Source organism: Scatophagus argus, chromosome 14 (genome assembly GCF_020382885.2).
Source record: "Scatophagus argus isolate fScaArg1 chromosome 14, fScaArg1.pri, whole genome shotgun sequence".
Lineage (NCBI taxonomy): Eukaryota > Metazoa > Chordata > Actinopteri > Scatophagidae > Scatophagus > Scatophagus argus.
The window spans coordinates 9963981-9988847 of NC_058506.1; the positions used below are offsets into that span (position 1 = coordinate 9963981).

Genomic DNA, 24867 nt, shown 5'->3' on the forward strand with positions numbered 1-24867 from the left:
TATTGCTCTCACGATATTGCTTGTCTATCTGTCTCTCCCGGGTAAACATACTTTCTTATAACCATGTGAAGAGATTCATATGGTGATTTCTGGTGTTATTCTGTTTGATTATGCAATTAGAGTTCTTACTTAAAAATTCCTCACTGTCTCTGAGGTATGAGTGCATGATGCCGACTTCAGGTTATAACTATAGACATTTAGTGCACGGGATGCTCAATCTGTTGATGGCCACTCTGCACTCTGAGTTGGGGATGAAATGACTTCTTGGTCTGTTAATATGGTTCTCTTTCACACATTTGGCATTTCGCTTTCTTCACCTTTGTGAAGTCTATTTTGCCACACAGTTGAACAGTTGAAACACTGGCATACAAGCACACACATGCTTGTGAAAGAACCTGAGCTCCTGCAGGTGTTATTACAAGAACAAGGAAGCTGGAATGGATTTCTGAAGAATACAAGCTCAGTATTCAGTATCCAACCCTATGTTGAATATCTGTGTTTTCCTTGAATGCCTCGCCTTTGTCTCTGCTCAAGTATGTCTTCCTCATCACTCCATTCCATTCTTCACTGTCAGCCTCTGTGTTTTAGTTGCTCCTTGGAACCCAGTCATTCTACATTAATCCCCTGGCATCATCCTGGGTTCTTTGTGGTTTCCAGATTCTGGGCTTCCCCTCCTGACCCAGTCCCTTCCTCCCCTGCCACCAGGGTGTCCTGCCAAGCTGTTCCACTGCTCTCCTCAGCCTCTGAGTTGCTGTCCCATGCAGTCCCACCCATGTCTGCAGCTCAAGCTGTTTTTTTCTGACTCCATTCCAAATGAATCTGCCAATCTCTCCCACTTCCAGGTGGCTTCCCCGAGTTTTTCCTGTTCTCAGTGGCTACACGACTGGTTAATGATTCTGAGTGATGCATGCTTTTTGCATAATTCTCTGCCCTTCCTGTGTGTATGTCCTTTTCCTGTCTGTTTGTCTGTCTCTAGCAGTCAGGTGCCAATTTCTTGCTAATGAATCATATCAGCTATGATTGTATTTGTGTTGCTCCTGTTCGTGCAAATAACCTGAACTATGGCACTGCTATCCCACTTTGATTGTGATTATTGTTGCATATTCAGTATAACATTATCAAAATCAAACACTGTCTCAAAAGTACGCTTTAAGGATTTTGCCTCTTGACTCTTAAGCAGCCTTAACAAAGTAATAATCAACATTCAAACCACAGAACCCCATGGATTACAGTTAGGTGCCACACCTGTAAAAACATAATGGAAGAATAACACCTGCACATTTTCTGATTGGCATTTGTTTCCTTTACTATGATGAAAAAACTCAAATTCTTTATCGGGTTTCTGTCAAGTTAATATCAACATATTAGTGGCATCAAATCATACAAATAAAAGGTTAATTTCTTTTTGACCGGATTTAAATATTTATTTTGATCACGCCTGAAAAGCCTGTTTAGTCTTGGTGATGCAGGTGCTTTAGTTTTGAAAATCAGTCAAAGATAATATGATTCACCGTTAAATTGAGCTGAATGTCAGTCAGCCACAACGTTAAAACCGCCGACAGGTGAAGTGAACATCATTAATCATCTGTTTACAATGCGATGTTCTGTGGGGAAACTTTGGGTTCTGGCAATCGTGGATGTTTTTTGACACACGCCATCCACCTAGACACTACATACCGGGTTGGAGGTGGGGCCCTCAACTGATTTGCCAGGGAACGGGACACGGCACCCATGGGGGTATTTTGTGGCCACCGGCGTCAGAATGTTGGATCCTTTTGTCCTGCGCATTGAGGGTGCGGCCTCCGGGTGGGAGGCCTCCGGGTGAGAGGCCTCCGGGTGAGAGGCCTCATGTGGTGGGAGGGAGGGTTTGGCTTATTCTGGTACTTCCTACAGATTCTCAGTCAGGTTTGGATGTGGGGAGTCTGTTTTTCAAGAAAAAGAGAGACAAAGAAACCTTTCAAATGATTTGCGAAGTAATATTTTTTAGATAAACCGATAACATCAGTTTACGCAGGAGACTTGTCACCACGGCAGTCAGGTGTATCAAAATCTTAACTACGGCAAAACAAAAATAAAAGGGGAGAGGATATACACCTATGAAAAAAGGATGGTGGAGGAGTCCTTGGGCATTTGTCAGCAACAAACGCGAGAAATACCACCGTACCTTGTTATATTTGTCTTTGAATGGTTGAATGGTCATTATCAATGCACCGCATGAACCAGACGAATAAAAAAAGCTGTAAAAATAAAACCGTGAATGAATGAAGTCAGACAAAGTGCTGTTTGCTTATGTCAGCCGCCGGAATGTTGGCTGATTGTTGAGTTTCCTGATGCTTACTCTGTCACACATTTTAGGATAAAGTCTTGGTGATATATGTTAACAAATAAAGAGAAACCACTGAAGGGGAAGGTGAGTCCAAACTTTTGACCGGTAGTGTAGTGAAGTAAGTAAAGAAAAAAAAAGTGAGAATTTCCCCTGACATGTGGCCAAGTGTTGACTCACCCCGCAGTTTACAGCTAACCTGACTCCCTACCAGAAAAGTTTTAGTTCACTGACCTCTTGTGGTTTAAAGTTTCAAACCATTTACACCTCTGCACACCGGGTGAGACGCGCATCGTCTTATCGTTATTTATCGTTACTTACAGTTTTGTTGTTTTGTTTTTTTTTGTTTTTTTTTTGTTTTGGCTCTAACTACAAAGAGGCTCTAAAGCGGCCAGGCGTAAGGGAAATTTCAGGTGAACTGTTTCACCCGTAAATTGCAGTGATTGAAGCCAAAATACATGTAAAAACAGTGCTGAAGGAACTGAGATCCAACGGGCTGCTTTTGTCACTTCCCTGTGTTTGCTGGTGAACCATACACATCAAAACAGTTGGCTTCATATACGGGACAATTACTCACCAATTCCCATAAACAGGAAAAAAAGAAAGAAAGAAAAAAAAAAGGACAACTAACCAAAGTAAAGCTGAATCACCGTGTCTTCTGATGCATTCAGGCTCTCACGGTCAGTCCACCCACACCGTGTCTTATAAAACGCTGTTCACGTTTCACGTAAGTACATTCGTCTTTACGGCTGACAGCTTTTATCATTCCAGTCATTCAGTAGCTTCTTATGATTTATTTTGTATCACTGGTTAAGGTCTTGCCGAAAGTATTCTGCAGATTTATCGGATTTTACTGTCTTCTAAGGATTTTTTTGTTTGTTTTTTAACAAAATCCTATTTCATCAATCAGATTTATTTATAGAATTAATCAATCCGTTCATTTTTATTCTATTTAGTCGGTTTTACTTTTTAATCTTTGGACTATTTTTTTTTTTTTATTAATTTTTCAGCTTTGGTTTTAAGCCATAAATTGCCTGCTGATGGCGAGTAGATCCCGGCTGACTCATCAAGCGATACTGATGCTACTCGTGCTGATGAGCTGGAGGGAGAACATGCACTGCAGCGCATTCACAGGTTCATGCTTGCTTATATTTTCAGTCGCATGTCAATCGTAAATCATTTTGACCAAAATGTAAGGCAGACAAAGTGAGACAAAGTGATTCTAATTGTTCTGCAGAGACAGGCTCTTTGTGGAAACGTTTACATTGTCATTGTGTTTTTCGTATACATTTGAGAGATTTAGGACACAGTAATCTGCAGTTACGCGCCATTCATTCTGAGGTGCTGCGTTGGCTTGTGTTGACCTGCATGTTGTTATCAGCTGGTGAGAGCGCGGGTGTAAGACACAACACGGTCGGTAAATGAATGGTATTGTTCACCTGCAGTGGACCCCCCCGAGGAGCTCGTCATATTTGACCCTGGTCATCTCGGACATCTCCAAATTACATGGAACCTCCCAGCCAGTCTGATTAACACAACAGAGTGCCAGAAAATGTATCATCTGGAATATTTCAACACCTACAAGAACAGCTGGTCTGTAAGTGCACACAATTTTATCATCACCAGAGGCACTTAACTTGTCTACTCACCTGCCAAGACTGAGTTATCAATATTATTGGTGCCATGAACTGTGCTCATGAGACAGTTAAAGGAGGCAATCGTCATGCCATCATTGGAACACAATCTCATAGCTATATGGTAGATCCAGTCACTGATGAAAAGTTTGTGAATTCTGGATTTTTATTTATTAGCCAAGTGTTACAGCAGAGTAAAGAAAAAGTACTATACCTGAGTCATAGATAAATAAAATGTCTGTCATTGCACCATGATATGGTTGACTAAGAACCGGCTAAAATTCCCAGGCTGGTCTTACATGGAGTTGACTTAACAGGGTTAAAGTAGTAATGCTGCCAAAAGATGCTGTTGTCTGACACAGTAAGGCGTCATCAAAAAATAACAGATATGACTACATTGACCTCAGCTCAGATCTTATCAGCGTCTATGACAAAGCCATAGTGATGACTGATGGTGACTGATCGTCAGGACTGATCTCTAGACTGCCACGGTTGCACATAAATGAAAGTCTTCAGTCTCAGACAGTCCGACCAGTTTCAAATGTAAATGTTTAAAGTAATAAAAGTTTTAGAGATTTTAAACATATTGAGAATTATTATCATGTTTGCACAGCCCAGCCCTGACTCACTGTTTTGTAGTAAACAAGTACATTTGTTGTTGACAGGCAATTAAGTGTTTCTCACAACACTCGAACATTTCAGGGCAGGATCTTTTTGAGAGTTAACAGCTGAGGGATCAAATTTAGTTTCAGACAGGATTGAATGCAAGCACATACGGGGAGGCACAGAACACAGTTTTAACTCTGACTGATGTCATGTAGTCCCAGTGACAGTGTTGTGTTTCTGGATTGCCAGGCTGTCAGGACCATGAAGAGGACATACAGCACCCAGTTTGATCTGATGAAAGATGTTAGAGTGAGAGTGTACACCTTGTTGAGTGGGCCCTGCACCAACGGCACTATGATCAAGAGCACGAACTACACTGAAGTGGTCCAGAAACCTTCCAGCAAAGGTAAGCCTGAAAGGCTTTACAGATAGCGTTAAAAAACACAAGCTAATGAGATATTTGGAAAAAGTTTTAATTGAATGGGTTTTTTTTAAATTAATCTTTCTACCTCTAGGTGTTGTAGGTACAGCAGTCCAGGATTTTGTCTGTGTGTACTATAACATGCAGTATGTGGAGTGTACATGGGGAAGAAGTGCAAAGATGCCGGCCAATTCACAGCAAAATCTTTATTTCTGGTATGTCATGTATGAACATCACAGAGTGTTTTTAGCTATGTCAGCAAAGGGCACACAAATCGGTCCAGAACAAAAAAAATACCTATTCGATGGATTCCCTTGAAATTTTGTATGGATACTCATCGTCCTTTGGAGATAAATCTTAAGCACTTTGGTGATCACCTGCCTTTTGATCTTGCACCACCACGAGGCCAGAATTGAATGTCGCAACAACTTTCAATGAATGGCTCTTTATTTAACGTGTTCTACAGTTCTCACTGGATGAATTCAAATGACTCTCTTGATTCCTAAACTTTGCATCTAACTCCAGATCATCCAGAATTACCTCATGCCTCATTGTGGTCAGTTTTGTTTTACAGCTAATGTGTTTTCTAATGACAGTCACCTAGTGGTTTGTGACCGTAGTGGTGGAAATATAGCTCAGTGATTATTGGTATCAGTTAGCCACATACAAACCCCTGCAAATGAGCTGTATAAAGTCTGTTAACATCCACTCCAGTGTTATCCAGTTTTAATGTACTGAGTACCACAAAGCAAGAGCCACTGAACCTGAAGCCCTCAGCCAGATCACTAAACTAAACGGTTTCATCTCTGGTATGTGTCCTTGTCAGGCACAATGAACTGGAAAAGACGCAGGAATGTCCATCATACATTTACATGGGCGGTAACAGGAGTGGCTGCAACTTCACAGGCATCTCTCTCCCTGATTTCACTGATATCAACTTCTGTCTGAATGGCTCCTCTTCTGAAGGTCCGCTGAAACCAACCTTCATCACCCTGCAAATACAAAACCATGGTACGTAATTAGTTACCCATGTTTTCACCCTGTGTTTGTGGTTCAATACATTTGCTGTTTCTCTCTTTTGCAATCCGCCCTTCTGTGTTGGATGTTCATGCAGTGAAGCCTGAAACCACAGAGAAGCTGTATGTGCAAACAAGTCCAGACACGCAGCAGGAGCTACACTGGGACAGTCCCGTTGGCAAGATTCCTGGACATTGCCTAGAATGGGAAGTGGAGCACAATCAAGAGGGACCCGACAGAAAGATTGCAACGGTATGAATTACCAAATATGTTCATTTTTTTTCTTTTAAACATCAAGGCACTTACTATACCAACGAAGAAGGTGCATAGCTTTCCATAATCTGTTGTTTGTTTTGAGTGGGCGCCTGTCTGTGTAGATAACACCTTTGGCAAACGGTGAACATCTGAATATCTTGGCAAGTCTGAGTACTTGCTTTGCAGGCACGTGAATCACAATATGATCCCACACTTCCACTTTAACAGAACCAGACCAAGACAAGAGTAACAGGTGGCGCTAAAAATCTTAAGCCTGCCATACTACATAAGAGAACAACAGAGTTAAAATCCCTCAGTATCATTAAAGAAGTGATTACTTCAAAAAAAGAGAGAGAGAGAGAAAAAAGCACTTCTGCAGTGCAGTTCAATATTCTTTATACTTTTAGGTTTGGATCTTCAGTCTCTTGAGAATCTCTAACTAACTTTTCTTTTCTTTGAAGAAGTGGATTTTAACCTCAGAGAGGAAGCTAACTCTGCCCTCCATACGCAACAAAGAGAGAAACTGCTTCAGGGTCCGGTCCAAATTGAACAAGTACTGCGCAGAGAAAAGCTTCTGGAGTGAGTGGAGTCGTCCAACGTGCCACCCAGGTAATGATGTTTCAGCCTACTGCAAAATGCACGCAAGTAACACACCAGTATTTGTTTGCCTTGAGAGAGAGAGAGAGAGAGAGAGAGAGAGAGAGAGAGATCATGAAATCACAAGTGTGTCAGACAAGCTTATGGTGAAAAGCTTAAAAGATCAATGTTTAGTAAAGCACAAATATCCATTCATCAAATCTTTGTTTCACGTGGTGATGTGTCACAGACATAGAAATTTAAAAACCCTTGACTTGAGTTTTTTAAAGAAATCACCGGGTTTAAAGAGATTTGTATTTATACCGAGATTCTTGAAGGATTTATTGAAAGCGTGCTTTCAGTGAGTGAAAGGAATTACAAACTAAGCTGTAAAGCAACTTTTTGTTTAAAGGCACGTCAGCAAGTCCTCATGAGTCACATTTAATTTGAGGATTCCCAGCTGGAAGACCCTGATCTCACCATCAAGCAGTGAGTTTAATTTTTATTCTTATGTATTATTTTTATGATATGGCAAAAATTGCATATGTAAATTGCATATATATGGCAATGTTATAAATAGACTATTAGATGTCTATTTTCTATTCTTCTTTTCTAATGTCAGCTTTAAGTGAAGTTTACTTTGTTCTGTATCATTTTCAGAGCTAAAGATTTTAATTTGAATTTTTGAAAGGCATTAAATAATATTTTCGTTCATATTATATCAATATCGTGTTTCAATATTAAATTTGCATGAACGCATGCATGATGTCCATTTATAAAACTAAAGAACAATCAAAAACCATAATTTATGCTAAGAGTCTAATTTGTCCTCGCACTTTCCTTTTGTTTTTACTGCCACAGATGTTTCTCTTTGGATTTGAGGATGAAGGGTCCTCGTCTGTTTAAGGCTTCACAGGGTATTGACAACAGCCTGACTAAAACGAAGATGATGAAGATGAATATCCGTGTTTTAAAATAATAAGAGCACAGAAAAATGTTTGTTTTTTTAGCTCTCAACCAGAAATACTTCCAGTCTATGTATAAATTAAAAAAATATATATCGTTTACGATTATGGCCTGGACTTAAGGCACAGTTACTAAAGTTACTTAAGGCAGTATGCTGAGGCACCTTGAAGGCACAAGTCATGCCTTTGTTGCATGGTGTCTGTCTACATGATATCCTCACAAGTTAAGAGTGGGATGTGCCAACTGTACTATACCATGTGTATACTTGAAGAGCATTGCACATATTGCACTAAGACTGAAAGGATGGTGGCGTGTTAATACGGGTTGAGTCATTCATTTTTGCCCCAAGAAGGAAAATGACTGTAAACCACACACTGCCAACGGTTTGCCTAATTCACCTTATGTTCTATGGGTATTAGAATCCTGCCAGCAGAGTTTCAAACCTGCCATTACCAACAAACCGTGCTCATGTTTTCAGAGTTTCAAGTATGTCACTGTATGGATGGGAGGACAGAGGTGGTGGACTTAGACATCATCTCTCGTGCACATACAACGCTGTCCTCCCATACCATACCATAAGAACAATAGGTCGTTAACCGGTCATATCTGAACTCATTAACAGTCTCAAAGTCATTAGCCAGTCGTTAGACACAGATGGCCAGTGGTTAGACACAGTGGGCCATCACTGGCAGTCAAACTACATAGGCAAATTGCAGGACTATCAGATCCTTTGTTTTGTTTAGTTTCACTTAGCCACAGCCACTGATGTATATATATTTGTTCTCCACCAAACAGTTTTTCAGAACTGATGAAGCTGCTTGGATTAGCAGTGAAACGTCTTCAAGTCAGTCTTCACAAGTCCAGACGCCTTGCTTTAGCTCTTTGAGTTGTTAATGGGAGGTTTGAAACTCTGCACAAACAAAAAACAGTGTTGCACCCAGAGCAACATACAAAATGATGTTGAAGAAGATTTTAACATTTCAAAACTCAAATTTCAAGGTTTCAAAAGTTTTTTGCAAACTGATGTAGTGGGACAACAATGCCGTATTTGAAACTCTGAAAATGTATACTTAAAAACAGCAAGTATGCAACAAGAGGTTTGTATCTCTGAAAATTTGTGGCTGAAACTCTGTAATATGCATGTTGCACTTATGAAAAATACAAATTCAAGTAGACATTCTTGTCTTCACTCTTGTCAAAATCAACCTCCTTTTGGATTTCCTCTAATACCAGAATAATTTATTCTTTTGGTGTTTCTTTTGATGTTTGTTGGCTGACTACTTGCCAAATCTCTTGCCGTTTTATTCAGATTTCACTCCGGGTCAAAGTGTTGTCACTTTGATAAATGAAATCATCACTTTACTTTGAAGCATCGTAATGTTTTCACAGAATAAAGGTTTTGATCAAACTCTGCAAAGGTGTGAGTCTCCTTTATTGTACTCGAAATAGTTAGAATAGCCTCTAATAATAAATAATTTCAAACTGACCATTTCAATTCCCATTTTGATACTGACAATACCATGTTGTATCTATTGTGACTAACATTATACAATTCACTATACAATAAACATTGGATTATAGAGATACTGGCCAGTGGCTGCATTTACCACAGTGTCATCAGATGGATTATCAGCTATCACCTCTTTTGAGTAAATAACCAGCACCAACTCTGTAATGGACAAGACTTGTTTCTGATGCTGTCCACCTGGCATGGCTGAAAAACCGAAGTTATAGATACAGAGGGGCTTTTTTGTTAGTTCACAGCATCTCATCAAATAGTCACGAAATGTAATCATTCATTTTGGCTAAGGTTAGGGAAAGATTGCTGTTTTGGTTATATGTCAATAAAAAATCTGTCTGTGAAATACTAATGTATTTTAATCCTGTGTGTCTGCTTAGTTTGACTGAACTGTCTGGTTGTGATGTTGTATATACGTGTAGCTCTGCAAAATTTTTAAACATTGCACTGATGCTGATTTAGTGTCGTTTCTGAAGATTTCAGTTTGTTATTTAGTTTGTATGGTTTGGTGAAGTTTTTATTTTGACAAAGGCATGTGTAAATAAAGCTGACCTCATGTAAGTGTCTTTACATTTGTTTTAGAAAAGAAAGAAGTCGCACTGAAAGCAGAAACAGAACGGGACTCGATGCCTGTCTATGCATGTGCCACAGTTGCCATCATTGCCATACTGGGGCTATCGCTGTGTGTGGGTGCAGTGCTCAAAGTGTGAGTAAATACAAATCCACAGTATAGTTTGCACACAATGAAATGTGAAGACCCGCTCACTCTAAGCTGTGCTTCCACTGCAGGAGGAGATCAAGAGAAGTGAAAAAGATGGACTCTCTGTTCAGCACTCTGTTTGCTAGAAATTCAGTTCTTACTGCGGCCGAGGCCTGAAACAACAAGGACGTCTCTGACGGATGCTGTGTTCCGCCTCTCTCATTTTTCAGGGTTTAAAATCACAGTCAACGATGCCTCTCAGTCGTCACTTGATATTAACCACTGTTGACGCATTACTGAAGATATGACATGTTAGGCTGAAGGATACTGTGCGATCTTTACAAAAAATCAAACCAGTGTTATTATATTATTCCAATATGCCATACTATGCTTGCCATTTTAGTTTTAGTTTACATTTTTACACCAGTGCTTGAATTTATATGAACTCTTTCAAGATGTCAACTGGAAATGTTCTGTTTATGGGGGAAAGCATTACTCTTCACGGTGGATTTTTTGCTTGGTTGTTTACTTTTTGCCACGTTTGCCAGCTGACTTAGTCAGCAGAGATTACTTTGCAGATGTCGTGCTGAGGAACAGTTTCGGAAATTGTTTTTTTTTACCAGATCTCTTGCCAGCTGACTCAGACCATTTGAGGTTGTGGAAACATTACCCGATTTTATTGAATTCAGTTTTATGTTTTGTGTTTAATTGTTTACTTTTTTGCTTCAGGTCTTGCCAGTTAGCTCACGCAACATGACTTTTATTATTGCAGCTAAACCCTGTATACAGGGACAAGAAGTGTGAAATGCTTTTTATTGCCTGCTTCGAGCCATTGAAGTGTTTTAAGCCCTGACAGAATTTATAATGCCACGTAATGTGGAATTAATAGAAGAAATGAGTGTGTCAAGGGATTTTCAATCCAAAATTCTTGCCAGTTTTGCCTTGAAGTGTTTGACTTATAATTCTGAATTACTACTGAACAATGTTTATGTGACAGTTAAAGGATTTTTGATATCACATATCTGTCTGTTTTTGATAACCTGAGACACGACACATTTTGTAAGAGCATAATGAGCAGGTGAAACACAGAAAATAAATGTATAACATGCAGTTTTAATGCTTTCATATCTTGGGGACTGTTGAGCTCTTTCTCTTATTTTGTTTATGGAGTCATTTAATGCTGTCTAATAATCATCTTCATCAAATTGATTTCAACCTGTGATTCATCTGTTACTTGACAGAGCAATTTTGACTTACTGTATTCATAGGCTTTAGAAATAAATGCTGTTTAGTGGCTACAATTAAAACACAATTTACTTTTTTCCTCAACTTATCAGTTGTGCAAGCCAGTAAAAGATGGAGACAAGGAGGGAGAGCTTGAAGCGTGTTTGGTATTATTGGATTTTTGTTTTAACAAAATGTCTAAAATGTCTAAACAGAAGTTTACTTTTCTTCTGCTACATTTTATAGCCAAACTCAAAATAAAGCATCCTGTTAAAGGAACCATACGCTGTAACACTGTTAATCATTTTTTTCGTTAATCATGATTTATTATAGAATAATAAGTAGATATCGTTTCTGAATGAGAGTCTACCTCAGCTAACAGTGTATAATTCAGAGGAGCAGACTACAGCCAACTTCCAAATAAATTTGCTGAATGCTTCATCAATATAAAATCTCCAAAAGACAAAATAGTGTTGTGGAGCCTTATCAGGGCAACCTTTCAGTAGTAATTAGTATGGGCCAATGGATTTTTATCAAACAAATATAAACATGTACAGGTCATTTACTTTTTAAAATGAGAATGGTTCCGGTAAATATACAGTATACAACATCCACATGACCCTTTATCAAAAGCGAGTTAGCTGGAAAATCTTTATAAATATATGTGTTCTCGTATCTTCGTAAAGTTGTACAAACAGACTAGAACAACAACTAGAACAATAATCACTGCTTTTATGAGCACAACGTCCCTGCACTTGTCTTATCTTACTAAATCTTATCAGATTACTTTGAACATAATTTTCCCTACATTTTCACTCAACCAGGATATCTTACATCCTTTCCCATAAATCAGCCTCAGCAGCGTCAGTCCCAGTTATTGAACAACACTGAAATATGTTGTTTTGATTATTCTTTTGTATCCATCACAGCTGCATTTGGGGAAAATTTTTGAATTATATCCACATGTTCGAATGCGCTCATTGCAAGTCACTAGCTAATTTAATGTAATAGTTATAGCGGGCCTTTTTTCATGCAAGTCAGATTTAAATGTTGTGCTGCATTTAGAAAGAACTGGATTATTTATATGTATATAGCACATGGCACAATACCTGTATGCCTGGTAAAATATGCTGCTCTTGAGTGTGTGTATGCAGTATGTGGCTTTTTTATACAGCTCTTGTCGCCCTCTAGTGCCCAGATAATCTATAGCACCATGTTGATGTGAGTGCTGCTGATCTTTTCTGTGGATTCTCTCGTGAACTACAGATTAAATGTGTAAAACGATTGGTGCGATTAAGTGGTTATGATGTCATCTTGTCATATACAGAACCCCCTGTCCTTTATGTATGGATATTTGCTGAAGAAAGAACAGCACTCTGGATTAAAACAACAAAGGAAGTTCTGATTCACTGTGCACATTCCTTACCTTTGAGTAACACAGACTACACAGTTCTTTTGATGCACAGTTCTCACCACACTAATCAACAATGCAAGAGGACATTAAAGATAGACTGTCCACAGCATGATATTTTGTTTAAATGTTGGGAAAGCTGCCATGTGGCTCAAGGCTGACGCTGTCTTTCAGTGTTTGATCCAGCATTCATTGACATCCACAAGGTCAATTGGGCAGCTGACTGCTTCCCACACCAGGTCGCCTTGTTCATACCTGAGTGTCTATGAGCGTGTGTGTGTGTGTCTAAGGGCAGCTGTGTGTCTCTTGTTTACTTCATCCAACCCAATAGTAACAAGAGAGAGTTATGTGATTAATCAATAGAGAATAAATGAGAGAGCCCTTAATAAAGTATGCACACACACTCTCACACACTGATATTTCTCAGTTTAGTGTCATTGAAGAATGGATACTGCTCAGATCATTTGGATGCTGTGCGTCTCATCCAAATGAAGCGCCGTTGCTGCATGACAAAACATAAGACAATGGATGGCGTGCAGCTCACTGAACAATACAAGCCAAAGTTATTCAAGTGATTTTACTGTTGTATGTGGGTTTAATGGGGCCCAGGGGGGCCGCGGGGCAGCAGAAGTGTGACAGTGGAGGAGAAGTGACTAACTTTCTACAGGTTAATGTGTAATTTTGGTGGAGCCAAGCTTGATAGAGGATTGGTCAGGGGGTAATGTGTAGCCCAGTTGTTTCTTTTCAGTCCATTTATCCACCTCTCTCATCTGTAGAGGACTTCCACTGCTGAGGATCAGAGGACGAGCTGGACAACTTCAGGTTTGCATTTAGAATTTTCTTGGATTTTCAGTACATTTGTGCACAATCCCATCATTTAAAACATCATTTCTGTCCTCAGGCATGAAGGTGTCAGAGTCCATCTTTGTCTCTGTCCCCCAGGCTCAGTAACTGGAATCTGTCCCTGCAGAGTGAAAGCGTGCAGGGTCTGGCTGGTTACTGCACCCAGGGGCCAGAATACTCTCCAAAGGCCACAGTGTTTTGCGCTACAAATACAATTCACTTCCTTGAGCTTTTCAGTCAAATGTGACTAATAGTATTCTTTATCCACAACAGCTGGAGTGATTTTTCTTACTTTGGTTGAGTGAGAGCTCTGTGTGCAAATCCTCTGCAGTAAAAGCCGTGGTCATGTCCAAAGTATTCAGAGATGAGAGCATGTAGTAGCAGCTGCAAAATGATTCTGCGTTAAATGAATGTAAGAAAGACCTTTTCTTTTATCTGAATTGCCAGTCAGTCTTGCTTTTCTTGTGCCTGTTCATGTCAGAACAATCTGGCTCACAGTCACACTTGAATTAAAGTGTAAAGCTTGTTTTCCTGTCTATCCTAATACAAAAACACACACCTCACAATTCATGTGAACCATACACTATGCTTTGTTTGTCTTATCAGCATCGTTATTCCCATAAAGCAAAGAGAATAACATACAGACACCAACTATAAACTGCATATCAGAGAGAATCACAACTCCAGCTTAGCCTCTTATGGCTTTTGACGCCTCTCACAACACCAGATTTTATCAATCAAACGTGTTGTGATAGGCGATAAGTTGCACTTGGATTGACTGTGACGTGGGCAACGCTTTTGGTGAGGCATTTCGCTTTAGTCCTCTTTGCCGTACAGTGTCATGTAATACAAGAAGCGTGGTAACTATGTGGGTGGAGAGCTGAGAATAAAGACCTGCTGGCATTTTAGCCTTTGACCTTTGCAACACACCAAAACTAGAGAGTATCATTTAAAACCCTCTTCTGACAGAAAACTTTGCTATTTGCATATTGTGTGAATCAGCTAGTAAACTGTGGATGTCTGTGAATGTTTTAAAATATTCTTCCACAGCAAAGCTTTTTGAAATCTTCTGTGTCCGAGTGTAGAATCCCCTCAGTGTCAAAACATGTTTCACTTTATGTTCTCCACTAATGCTTAACTACAGTTAACATGCTGGGATAAGAAAGTAATCTCATCACATATGTCATGCTTTAGAAACTGTACGATGTGTGCCCTGTTTGCTTGTGTAATCGTGTTACCTTTAACTCGTTAAAGTCACATTTCAAAGATTCCTGAGAGGTCACTACTATTATAAGACAGCCACTGACCCACCACCTCGCGCACTCAACACAGCACATCACACTACTCACAGGAGTCCAGTATCTGCTTCACAATGTACAGTCATTTGGGGAGCTGTTGATTCAGCCGTTAAAAAATGTCCACAGCTGGGGGACGAGGGGGGGGTTTCACACCGCTGCAGCTGCACAAATTCGCAGACGTTCCCTTTCCTGAGATTCTCTAACCAACTGTTGCAGTTTGAACTCTGTAGGGGTAAAATTAAAAAGTGTGTACATGGAGACTTCACAGCAGTGCTGTTCAGTTGTGGCAGTGCTTTCTATTTGGCACAAAACATTATTATGCCACATTATTTTATCCTGGGACATAATATGGATCTTTTAAAACTCACATGCCATTATCACACTTTGAAAAACAGACAAAAGATCATGAATCAACAACTTTATGCTCCACAAATTAAAAGTTAAAAGGTTATTTTTGGGGTTTTTTTTCAAGATTGTAATTCGAATTTCAGCCTGTGGGGACCTTAATCCATGACAAGCAACTAATGTGGCAGTGTTGTACAGCTGTGTCAGATAATAACATGAAAGGAACACGTCATCCCACAGGAAGCTGTGATGGTTAATGTGCCTTGTGCTTAGCAATAAAATGCTTCATGTTGCTCATTATGCTTCAACCTGTTCATCATATTTTCGACGTGTCTCCAAGCTGGCTAAGCTGATGATGTCTCTTTAAATAGCATGAAGTGGATTCCTCTAAAGGAATGTGTGTAGTGGATGATAAACGTTTTGCATTTTTGTCTCATTGCTGTTTGGTCCAAAAAGAGGGACAGCACCCCTGAGGCTTCTGCTCTTTAAATCCTGTCAGAGGTCAGTGTGTGAACCACCTGGCTGCAGTATTGAAAACAACAACGATTCACACTCCTAAAACTTCCCAAACTACGATGGTTTATTCTGTTTTATCCTTCATGTAGAAATACTTTGTACACATTTACATATTTCATTTGAGAGAAACTAGCATGAGTTTCAAAACAAAGCATGAACACTCGAGGGCTCTAGCACATATTGAAGCTGTCTGATTTACACTGCGACCATTAGAAGGCTTAGCGTTAATAGATATGTTTCAGCCAGAACACACGCAAGAAGAAGTTCATCTTTATCAATATTTATGAGGTGGACTATGATGCCATAAATACATTAACAACAAGCTTGTCCTTGTTAAATGCTATAAAAAGAATTAAACAAAAAAGAAAATGTGGAGATAAGTTAATCCCTTCAATGTTCAGTCACTGCACATTCAGGTCTGTGCTGAGGATCTACTGTCCCGTTTCTCTAACAATAGAGATTCAGGTCAGCGTGCAGTGGAAACGTCCAGCATCGGAGGCTCGTGCCTGTCCAGAAAGCTCTCTGTGCTTTAGCTTTAGCCGCTCACCCCTGATACCGGCAGGGCTGAGAGACCCGTTCATGCAGCCCTGGCCTGAGTCAGGCCTTCACAACCTGCCTAAAAATAGCAGAGAGAGCAAGACAGCAATAGAAGGAGAGAGATTGAGTCTGTGTTCACACACATATCGACTGTGTGCAGAGAGAGGAAAAACAGCACGCCTCCTGCATGGGAATTTGTCTGTATGTGTGTGTGCGTGCATGCGTGCATGTGTGTGTTCATGTGTGTATTTTCAGCGGTTGAGGGTTGATAAAGTATTCAGAACACTGGATCTTCATATATGTCCGTCCGCAGGCAGAAGAGGATCCCTCCGCCCAACATGAAGATGGTGGCTCCCCAGCCGAGCCCGTAGCCCCAGTTGAACTCGTGATAGGTCTGAAGAACCGTTCCATCAATGAACTTGATCGGGTAGAGGACCAGAGCACAGGCCTGCAGGACCACTGGAACCAAAAGAGAGTCAATCACAAGATTTTACTGAGACTTTTTCTTTTCTTTCACAAATTTAAAATGAGAAAGGCAGATTTCTGCACTGCTAAAACAATTGATCAACTTAAGCAGTCAGTGGCAGAAAATCAGTAATCAAATAAATAAACCTGCAGTTTTGACTGGTATTCAGGCAAAACAAGCTGTGCGAAGAGCTTCTCATTACAATCAAGAAAATAGTCTGCAGATTAACCAAAGATGAACCTGCAGCCCTACTGACCACCATCAAAACAACACTACAATACTTCTCGGACTGCCATCGTTCCACTACTGGACAACGCAAATGTTGATACTCATGCTTAAACAGTATTTGTATAACTGAACTCATACCACTTCTGCAACATTATTACTGCAGCTTTTACCACCACAATCCATGCAGCCCCCCCCCCAACTGCTGTGACTGGTGCCACCATATGATGGAACTGTTGTAAGTATAATACAATTGGTTAATTGAAAGTAGTGCAGATTTTATATGATGTTTTATTGTACTTTGTGCCTGTCTACACTTCTCCCAACATTTTTCAAAATTCTGCTTTACTGCGGCTACTGCTACTACACCTTGACATGGTGTGTCTGTGTTTTCACAAGCATTTAATCCATTAAAAAAAGCACCATTCAAGTCATTCAAGTAAAAAACGCCGTGACGTCAAAGGCCTTGATCATGTAAAGACAGATGCTGCTAAGGCAGAGATGAGGCCGTGAAAACAGGAGGAAGGTCTTTCAATGTCTGCAAAGAGAACTAAGAGTTACTGAAGGTAACCACAGAAGAATTATATAAAGCAATTAGACAGTATATATCAGTGCTGCTTCTGATGAGCTCAAAAAAGAGCCTCTCTAAAGACTGTCCATGACAGTGTTGAGTGTTTTAGGAGCCTGTAGATGAAACAGTCTCTGCACTCTCTTCCACTGAGCTTTGTGCTACTGACATTAGCATAACTCATCTGTAGTACCAAGAGATATATAAGAAAAACAGTATATAAAGAAATTTGAGCATTTAAAGGATTGATTTATTACTCTTGATTTACAAGATGCTAATAAAACAAATACTGTGCATTAGACAATAGTAAAATATATAGTCATGCTATATTATATTGACAAGCAATAATGTAATCTTTACAGCACTTAAGCAAGGAACAAAAAGTGTTTCCAGTATGTAATAAGGTATGTTTAAAATTTAAATGTATTTTTCTATCTCTCCTCTAGTCTCCATAAGAAAGAAAAACAATCTTTGTGTGTCCACAACATCACTGAAGGAAAATTACTTTAATGTGTCCATCACTGTGAGCAATTTCCCTTTAAGTCCCTCAGCACCACAAGCTACCGGTGGTAAATGTGTCGGCGTCATTGTGAGTGTGCGCGCATGTGTGCCATCAAAGGCCTACTGTGGCACCAGCTACTTCAGTTCCCTTCTGTGCATGTTAGGTGACTCTTGAGCAAGGGCCTTTGTGTAACTACGACTCCACCTTTCCTTCCTACAGGATGGAGCTGTGGGCGTGCAGGGAGGACGACGGCAGCCCAAGAATGTGGCGATGTTGATGGAGCCCAGATTGAGCTCACAGGCCGTTGAGGTCATATTTCTGAACAGAAAATAAATACCACACAGCCACAGTCCTGCCAAGGGGCATTTAACAGTCCAACCCTTCTGCTGCTGCTGCTCTGCAGAGGATTGTGTGCCTGTAAGGAGACCTTATTCCTGCAAGGCTCTTAAAGCAATTACACACAGGAAAGGATAACACTGCATTTCCACGCTTTTCTACAAATGGCGACCAGTCAAAGGTGCAGCCATTAAGTCGGCTGCACACACTGGTCCTTTGTGACTGAGGCAGAACAAGACAAAAATCTTTGCCCTTCAGTAAAGTCAGCTTACACATTTTTCTGCGTTGTCTGATGGCAATATCTGTTATTAATAATCTGCTTGTTCCAGCCATTCAGTGTAATCCATGAAACAGGCCAATAGAAGATATTAGAGGTATTGACTATTATTTTCTACTATAATCTGTACTCTTAGTACTGAACTATTTGGAATCAACATAAGTTCCTCCCTCAAGTAGAATTTAAAATAAACTTATTGCAGCAGAGTGTGATGAATATGGATGGAAACAGTGGATGGACTCATAACAGTGAATCTCACATGTTTAAGAGATTGCTCGACACTGCGGAAGCTCTGTATCACCCTCAGGTTTGCCAGCAGCCAGTTAGCTTAGCTTAGCACAAAGACTTCTAACAAGGGGAAACAGTCATCCTGGCTCTGCTCAAAGGAAACATATTTGCCTACCAGCACCTCTAAACTTCATTAATAAACATATTAAATCTGTACAAAATCCAGGTATAAAATGTCAAGAAACAGTTTTACAATGAGTTATGTGGCAGACTGCCAGACTATTTTGGTCTACTACTACTTTTGTCTTTCCTTGGCTTTTTTTTCCTTGCTTTTTGGACAAAGCCAGGCTGGCTCGTTCCCCATTTCCAGTCTACATGCTAAGCTAAGCTAATCTGATGCTGTAGCTTAAGCAGATTGGCATCAAATTTTTAATCTGCTGAAACTCTCACCAACAAAGCAAACAAGCGTAATGAAAAATTATTCCGCGAAATTTAGCCAACAGCCGACAGGAGGAACATTATTTGTGACACATAACAGAATATCTGTTTCTTATATAATCCAATTTTATTTTGGAAACTGACAAAACTGGAACTGGGCCCGAGTCAAGTGGAGGTAAGTGGTTAGTGTTTCATCACTACTGTTAAAGTAAAATAAGCACAGGCTGTGAGTCAGTTGTGACTAGGCCCGTATAGTATATGAAACAATGCATCCTTGGTTTTATTTGTATATTTTATAAACAGATCCTCCCTAACTAGTGACCTTTGGACAAAGCGTGCAGGAGATGTGCTGTCCAAGTATGAGACAGTGCTGGATGAGGAGTCTATGGTGGTGTTTTTCCCCCATCAGTGACTTCACTTTGTTGGTAAGTCTGCAAATTCTGCGGCTGCTTTTTCTTGGCCCCTGAGCCTGCAGCTCTCCAGACTCCACACCACAGAAAAAATGAGCTCAACCAGAAGTCTCATTCAGCTGCTTCTTCCCCCTCTGCACCCTCCTATTTAATGTGAGCACTGGAACAAAAAAAACCTTGTGTATATGGAAAATGTTGTGGTTGTGGTGAACGTATGTATGTGCTGTGTTTCCTTTTCCAAATGTGCCCGAACACGATGTGTTGGAACACTGGATAAACAACAGCAGAAACGTGCAAATGATTTCAAAACGTCTGGTTGAAAAGTAACAAGGAGTTAGGAGGGGAACAATGTACCTGCAGTGAAGAGGAACACAGCCACGGTGCGGTAGTGCTGCCTTTGTGTCCCCCGGCAGAGGGAAATCAGGGCCACCAAGAAGGCCACCAGAGTTGCCACGGCACCGGCCACCAGCAGCACCAGGGTGGCAATCTGCCAGTCTGCAGGACGAGACAGACGCAGGTTAGAGTGGAGCATCCCAACAAAAGCTCGATTCACAGGACAGCACTGTTGAATTGAACCGCTGCGCTGACAAACACAAAGCCAGAACTAATCCCACAGAGTGAAGTGAGTGAAGCAGAATGGACTCCAGCGACCGGCTGCCTCAGGAATACAAGCAACAAGAACCTAATGAGTATCTCAGCAGTCACAGTGATTAGATGAAATATGAACACCTGAATTACGTTTTATTACAAGTAATGACATGAGATGGATGTTTAGAGGGTCAACAGAGGGTTGCATTTCAAAGTTGAAGCTATTCCTAATGTCACCAAGAGCTTATGGCTTATAAATGAAGATATTGAAAAAACAGATGTATCCTTTATAATACCATCAATATTTCCTCAATATATCATGTACAGTATTTTGAAGGCAACACAGATAAAAATAAATGTCCATACACTGCAGCGCTTCTGTTCATCGTGTCCTCTCCTGCATTTATTCTCTCACACCCACAAACATAACTGATATTTTATCTTTCTGCCTGTTGAAAATGAATATACTTTTCACAAATTTCAGCAGTAATTTGCAGTACAATGCCCAATCTCCATCAATGTTAGTTATATTTCAAAAGATTTTTATATGAACATTTCGTAAGCATTCATCATGTCTGCTTACTGTGATGATTTTTGGCAAATGTCACGTGTAAGTCAGTGTGTTCAACACTGTGTCACCTCTTTGGAGGCTTTAGCTGATGGAGCTGGAGTTTTTGCTACTTCTTTTTCCATGGCTGTTCAGCTATAGTGATTTTTCAACAGCACATTTATTCTATTCATGTCAAAAAAAATCTCCATTTGCTCCTGGTGGAAAAGTACAAATTCATCACTTCCTCTGCATCAGAGGATTCTTCCTACACAAGCACAAGGTTGTTAAGACGGCACATGTTAAAGCTTTTCTGAACTGCGCTTAAATCTCTCTTCAGTGAAGCTTTGATTCTCTGTTTAAATCCAGAAATGTACTCAGGAAAAAATGTTCAGTTTTTCCATCCCTGCTTTCGTTGTGTATTCTGTCTTCGGTGTCCCACTTGTCAGCGTCAGAAGAAAGCCTCACCTCAAAAGACTCGACTGAAAAGGAGAATTTGCATCTGATGAAGCTAACAAGCTAACAATAGCTAACAATAATCTTCACTGTGTGTGTGTGTGTGTGTGTGTGTCTGTCTGAGCTCCTGATTCATTATCCCCCCCAAAAACACATCTGAACTCAATTTGATACAGCTTTCAAACATCTTTAGTCCATTATGTGGTTATAATTTTGGTTTTGACAGAAAAAAAAAGAATATTAAACAGCATACTCACTATATCACAGTTCTATTTTTCTATTGCTCACTGAAGCGGTTTGCCGTTTATTCACATTACGTCACTCAAAACACAGACTGAAATTCAAGAACCTTGGGATGCGTATGAGAATATGTGCATAATAAATTTGCTTTGCCTTGTGGTGAACTGCCCCTTTAACCCCAACACACCCCTCCACTGTTTTGCTTTAATGAGCTCTGCAGACACTCAAAGCCAAAGACCCGCCTCTCATTCACCCCATCACATTCCACAATATGAGAGAGCGGTCAGTCGCCCATAGCTCTGTACCCCTCTTGTGTCTGCGCTGCTGGTCAGGCTGCACCAAAAGTCACTCCGGCCTGGTGAAACCTACTAACAGCTAAAATTTATGGAGACAAAACTACAAAATGTTCATTCAATTATGGTTTTGGGCTAATTTATTTTAACAATCAGCTACTGTAAGTTTAATAAAAACGAGGCTCTGGCTAATAAGAAAAGTCTGGAACATTTAATGCGGATTTCCTCCCCTCATGGTGGTGGTGGTGTGTGTGTGTGTGTGTGTGTCCTGTCATGTTGTTTTTCTGCTTGACAAAAGGCAACCTGGTGGGTTCAAGGCCTGGTGAGGTGGATGGATGGATGGGGAAGATGCTCAATGTGTCTCTTCAAACCCCCTCAAAGGCTTCTGGTGGTTGGAGTGGGTTAACTCTTTGTGTGCCAAAGGGATTGTATTTGTGACTCCACAGCGTGGTTTTCCTCTTATTTTATCTTTTATCTTCTTATCCTAAACATGGAAGCTGACATCAAATCGACCTAGAAATAACCTTAAAAGAATCGATGCCATCCACAACTAAAAACACAAGTGATCGAAATCAGCAGGGTTTGAATTCAACCTCTGTTGTCTCCTGAATCAAACCTTACAGTGTGCTTGTTACAGTTGACAACACGTCACTTCTCTGGTATGAACAGAGGAAATTAATCAGCAACACAAGAAGCCCTGAACGCCTCAGCTGCTAGGCAGAGAACAGCAAGCCAAACTAAAACTAACTGGCCGGGTGATGACTGGTAGGAGCTGCCACACAAATATTCCTCTTTGTTTTTTTCCAAACTTTGGATGAGCAGCCTTTGTGTAGCCTTTAAAAAAACCACACTGATAACATGCTAGTTTAAAACCATCTCCACAACATACAGAGTTACTACACAAGGCACAGTCACCCGTGCATTACGCATTGTAGGCTATATATAACATGTAACGGGCAAAATCAGCGTTTTCTCGTACAAAAGTTGTGGCTTTCTAAACCACATAGGAGATTTTTCTTTCAGCATGATTACACGCCGTGCAGTAACAGGTCGAATATCTGTCCAACAAAACAACAACATCCCAACTCCAAAGGAAGAAAGTTTCAAACAACAAAGCGCTGAAAAATCAGCCAAAAGACGCAAACAAACAAACAAACAAACGCTGATTCGTACCAGATGTGAGGGTGGAGAAGCAGCTCCACTCAGCCTCCTCTGCCGGGTGTCGTGCCTCGGACTGGGAGCAGGACTCCCACAGGGACAGGGAGAAATGCTCCGCGGTGACCCAGGCTGGACTCAGCAGAGCCACCAAGTCCAAACACAGCGCCAGAAAGACGCAGAGCAGAGCGATGAGCTTGAAGGGCCGGAACACATACACCTCGTTCACAGACATCTTGTCACAACACGATGCAGCGCCGCGGGTCAGTCACAGTCACAGGAGCTCGCTGAGAGGTCCGCGCGCGTCCTCATACCACCATAGCCTTCACCGCTTGCTGAGTGCCCAGCTGGTAGCGTTTAAAGGGAGACATCCGGTTACCGCGGATTTTCAAAATAATTGAATTTATATTTGGCTGTGATATTTTTTTTCTTGTGGATATTTTTTTAAAACTTTTACATTTTAATGCACTGTTTTAGGAGCCCGGTTAAAGGGATATTATTCAGTTATTGATGCACTCATTACGCTATTAATCTATAATTCTTCATGTATTATTTAGATATTAGTGGAGGAGAATGCACAGTTATTGATCCATAATTACTTTTTTGTTGTAACCACTTTGGTTTTGCTAATTATTACAAATAATTTTGTCTTGATATGTTAAAGAAAAAAGGAAAAATAAAAGAGCAACAAAATAATTTGAGAAACCACTGAGCCAATGAGCATCAAACAAATCATAAACCCAACCTGAAATTATATCAGTGGATCATTATTTAGACTCCAGTACATACAATTTCAATCAATAGAATTTCACTAAATTGTCATTTGGAATGCAGTAACTGGCTCAGTGCAGAAAGACAGTCCTGATCATCCACTACTCAATTTCTGTGCTTTTATTTTGAAAGCAATGTTAGGAAACAGACTTGTTTATGCTATTTAGAAGCAGTAGCATCTTGGTTGAGCGAGTTACAGTCGTTCAGACGAAATTCTGAAATCCTGTGTACAGTTTCCAACTTTTGCCAAGTGGGCCAAACCCCAACACAGCAGCTGCAGCAGCAGCAACAACAACAACAACAACAAGAATTAGCACTTTTAAGACCCTATTAACCAGCATTAAGTCGATTATATGAAGAGGTACACAACAGAAAGGTACACAAAACACTTCTGCTGTATTTGCAGTTGTTGGCACTGTATGGGCTGAAAGATGGAGCACAGATTTATTGTATTTTATTTTATTTTTGGCCATGCTTTCTGGTAATGGTTCTTATTTTTGGACAAACTCCACAGTGTGTCACAAAAATCTGAACTATCCCTTTAGTGTCACCGGCGTGGCGTAAATGCTGTAATATGGTAATGGTCCAGCAGATGGCAGGCATGTAAAATTATGGATACTGAGGCCCACAGAACGTCAGTAATGTGTGTTTCTAGTTTCACTTTTACACTAATGCAATATGCCTGTGTAATTATCAGTAGGAGATGACATTTTAAAGCTGCAGCAGCATTTATATGGACGTACTGGCCACAAAAGACATGAGTGCTCGCTGAAAATCGCTGTGATATTATAGGAATAGTGCTGTCTGTTAGCTTATTGGTCTTCTCTCTTAATCCTGTTTTGGCTTCTTCACACAGCAAGTGTGCAGGCCGAGCTCACTGATATTTTTACCTCTTGTGGGAAATAACCTTTGGATCCATGCTTAAACCGTGTGTTGAGTTTAATATCTCTTACCAACAGAAACAGAAGTAAAGAAAGAAAAAAAAAACAAAAATGCAAAATATTCACATTGCACATGTAAAAGGTTATTAAACCCCTCACTTTTTGTGCACAAGAAGAGTTTTCAAAACATTTGTGTTGTATCATAGCAATCAGAGGTCACGGGAGTGCATATGAAGGCACAATGGACGATTACTTGAAGCTATTCAGGACAAGTAAATTTTCTGAGTGCAGCATT

The 24867-nt window shown here is 40.3% G+C and overlaps 2 protein-coding genes across 4 annotated transcripts; one reads left to right on the plus strand and one right to left on the minus strand.

Annotated features, from left to right (window-relative positions):
* The first annotated feature begins 2756 nt into the window (after window positions 1–2756).
* On the plus strand, window positions 2757–11530 carry il13ra2 (interleukin 13 receptor, alpha 2). Of its 3 annotated transcripts, none has more exons than XM_046411529.1 (10): window positions 2757–3050; window positions 3334–3457; window positions 3769–3920; window positions 4813–4969; window positions 5079–5199; window positions 5811–5995; window positions 6099–6253; window positions 6718–6865; window positions 9900–10023; window positions 10107–11530. In XM_046411529.1, exons 2-10 carry the CDS (start codon window positions 3364–3366, stop codon window positions 10192–10194), a joined length of 1224 nt encoding a protein of 407 aa, XP_046267485.1. In that variant the 5' UTR covers window positions 2757–3050; window positions 3334–3363; the 3' UTR covers window positions 10195–11530. The 3 variants fall into 3 exon arrangements, with proteins under 3 accessions (XP_046267485.1, XP_046267487.1, XP_046267486.1); XM_046411531.1 differs by lacking the exons at window positions 9900–10023; window positions 10107–11530 and adding exons at window positions 7245–7321; window positions 7694–9210 and having other exon boundaries at window positions 2760–3050; XM_046411530.1 differs by lacking the exon at window positions 2757–3050 and having other exon boundaries at window positions 3066–3457.
* Window positions 11531–15696: 4166 nt separating this feature from the next.
* On the minus strand, window positions 15697–23273 carry LOC124071098 (transmembrane protein 47-like). The gene is made up of 3 exons (XM_046411534.1): window positions 22939–23273; window positions 19996–20136; window positions 15697–16650 (listed from the first exon to the last, which is right to left on the minus strand). The coding sequence occupies exons 1-3, from the start codon at window positions 23153–23155 to the stop codon at window positions 16469–16471; spliced, it is 540 nt and encodes a 179-aa protein (XP_046267490.1). The 5' UTR covers window positions 23156–23273; the 3' UTR covers window positions 15697–16468.
* Window positions 23274–24867: the final 1594 nt, after the last annotated feature.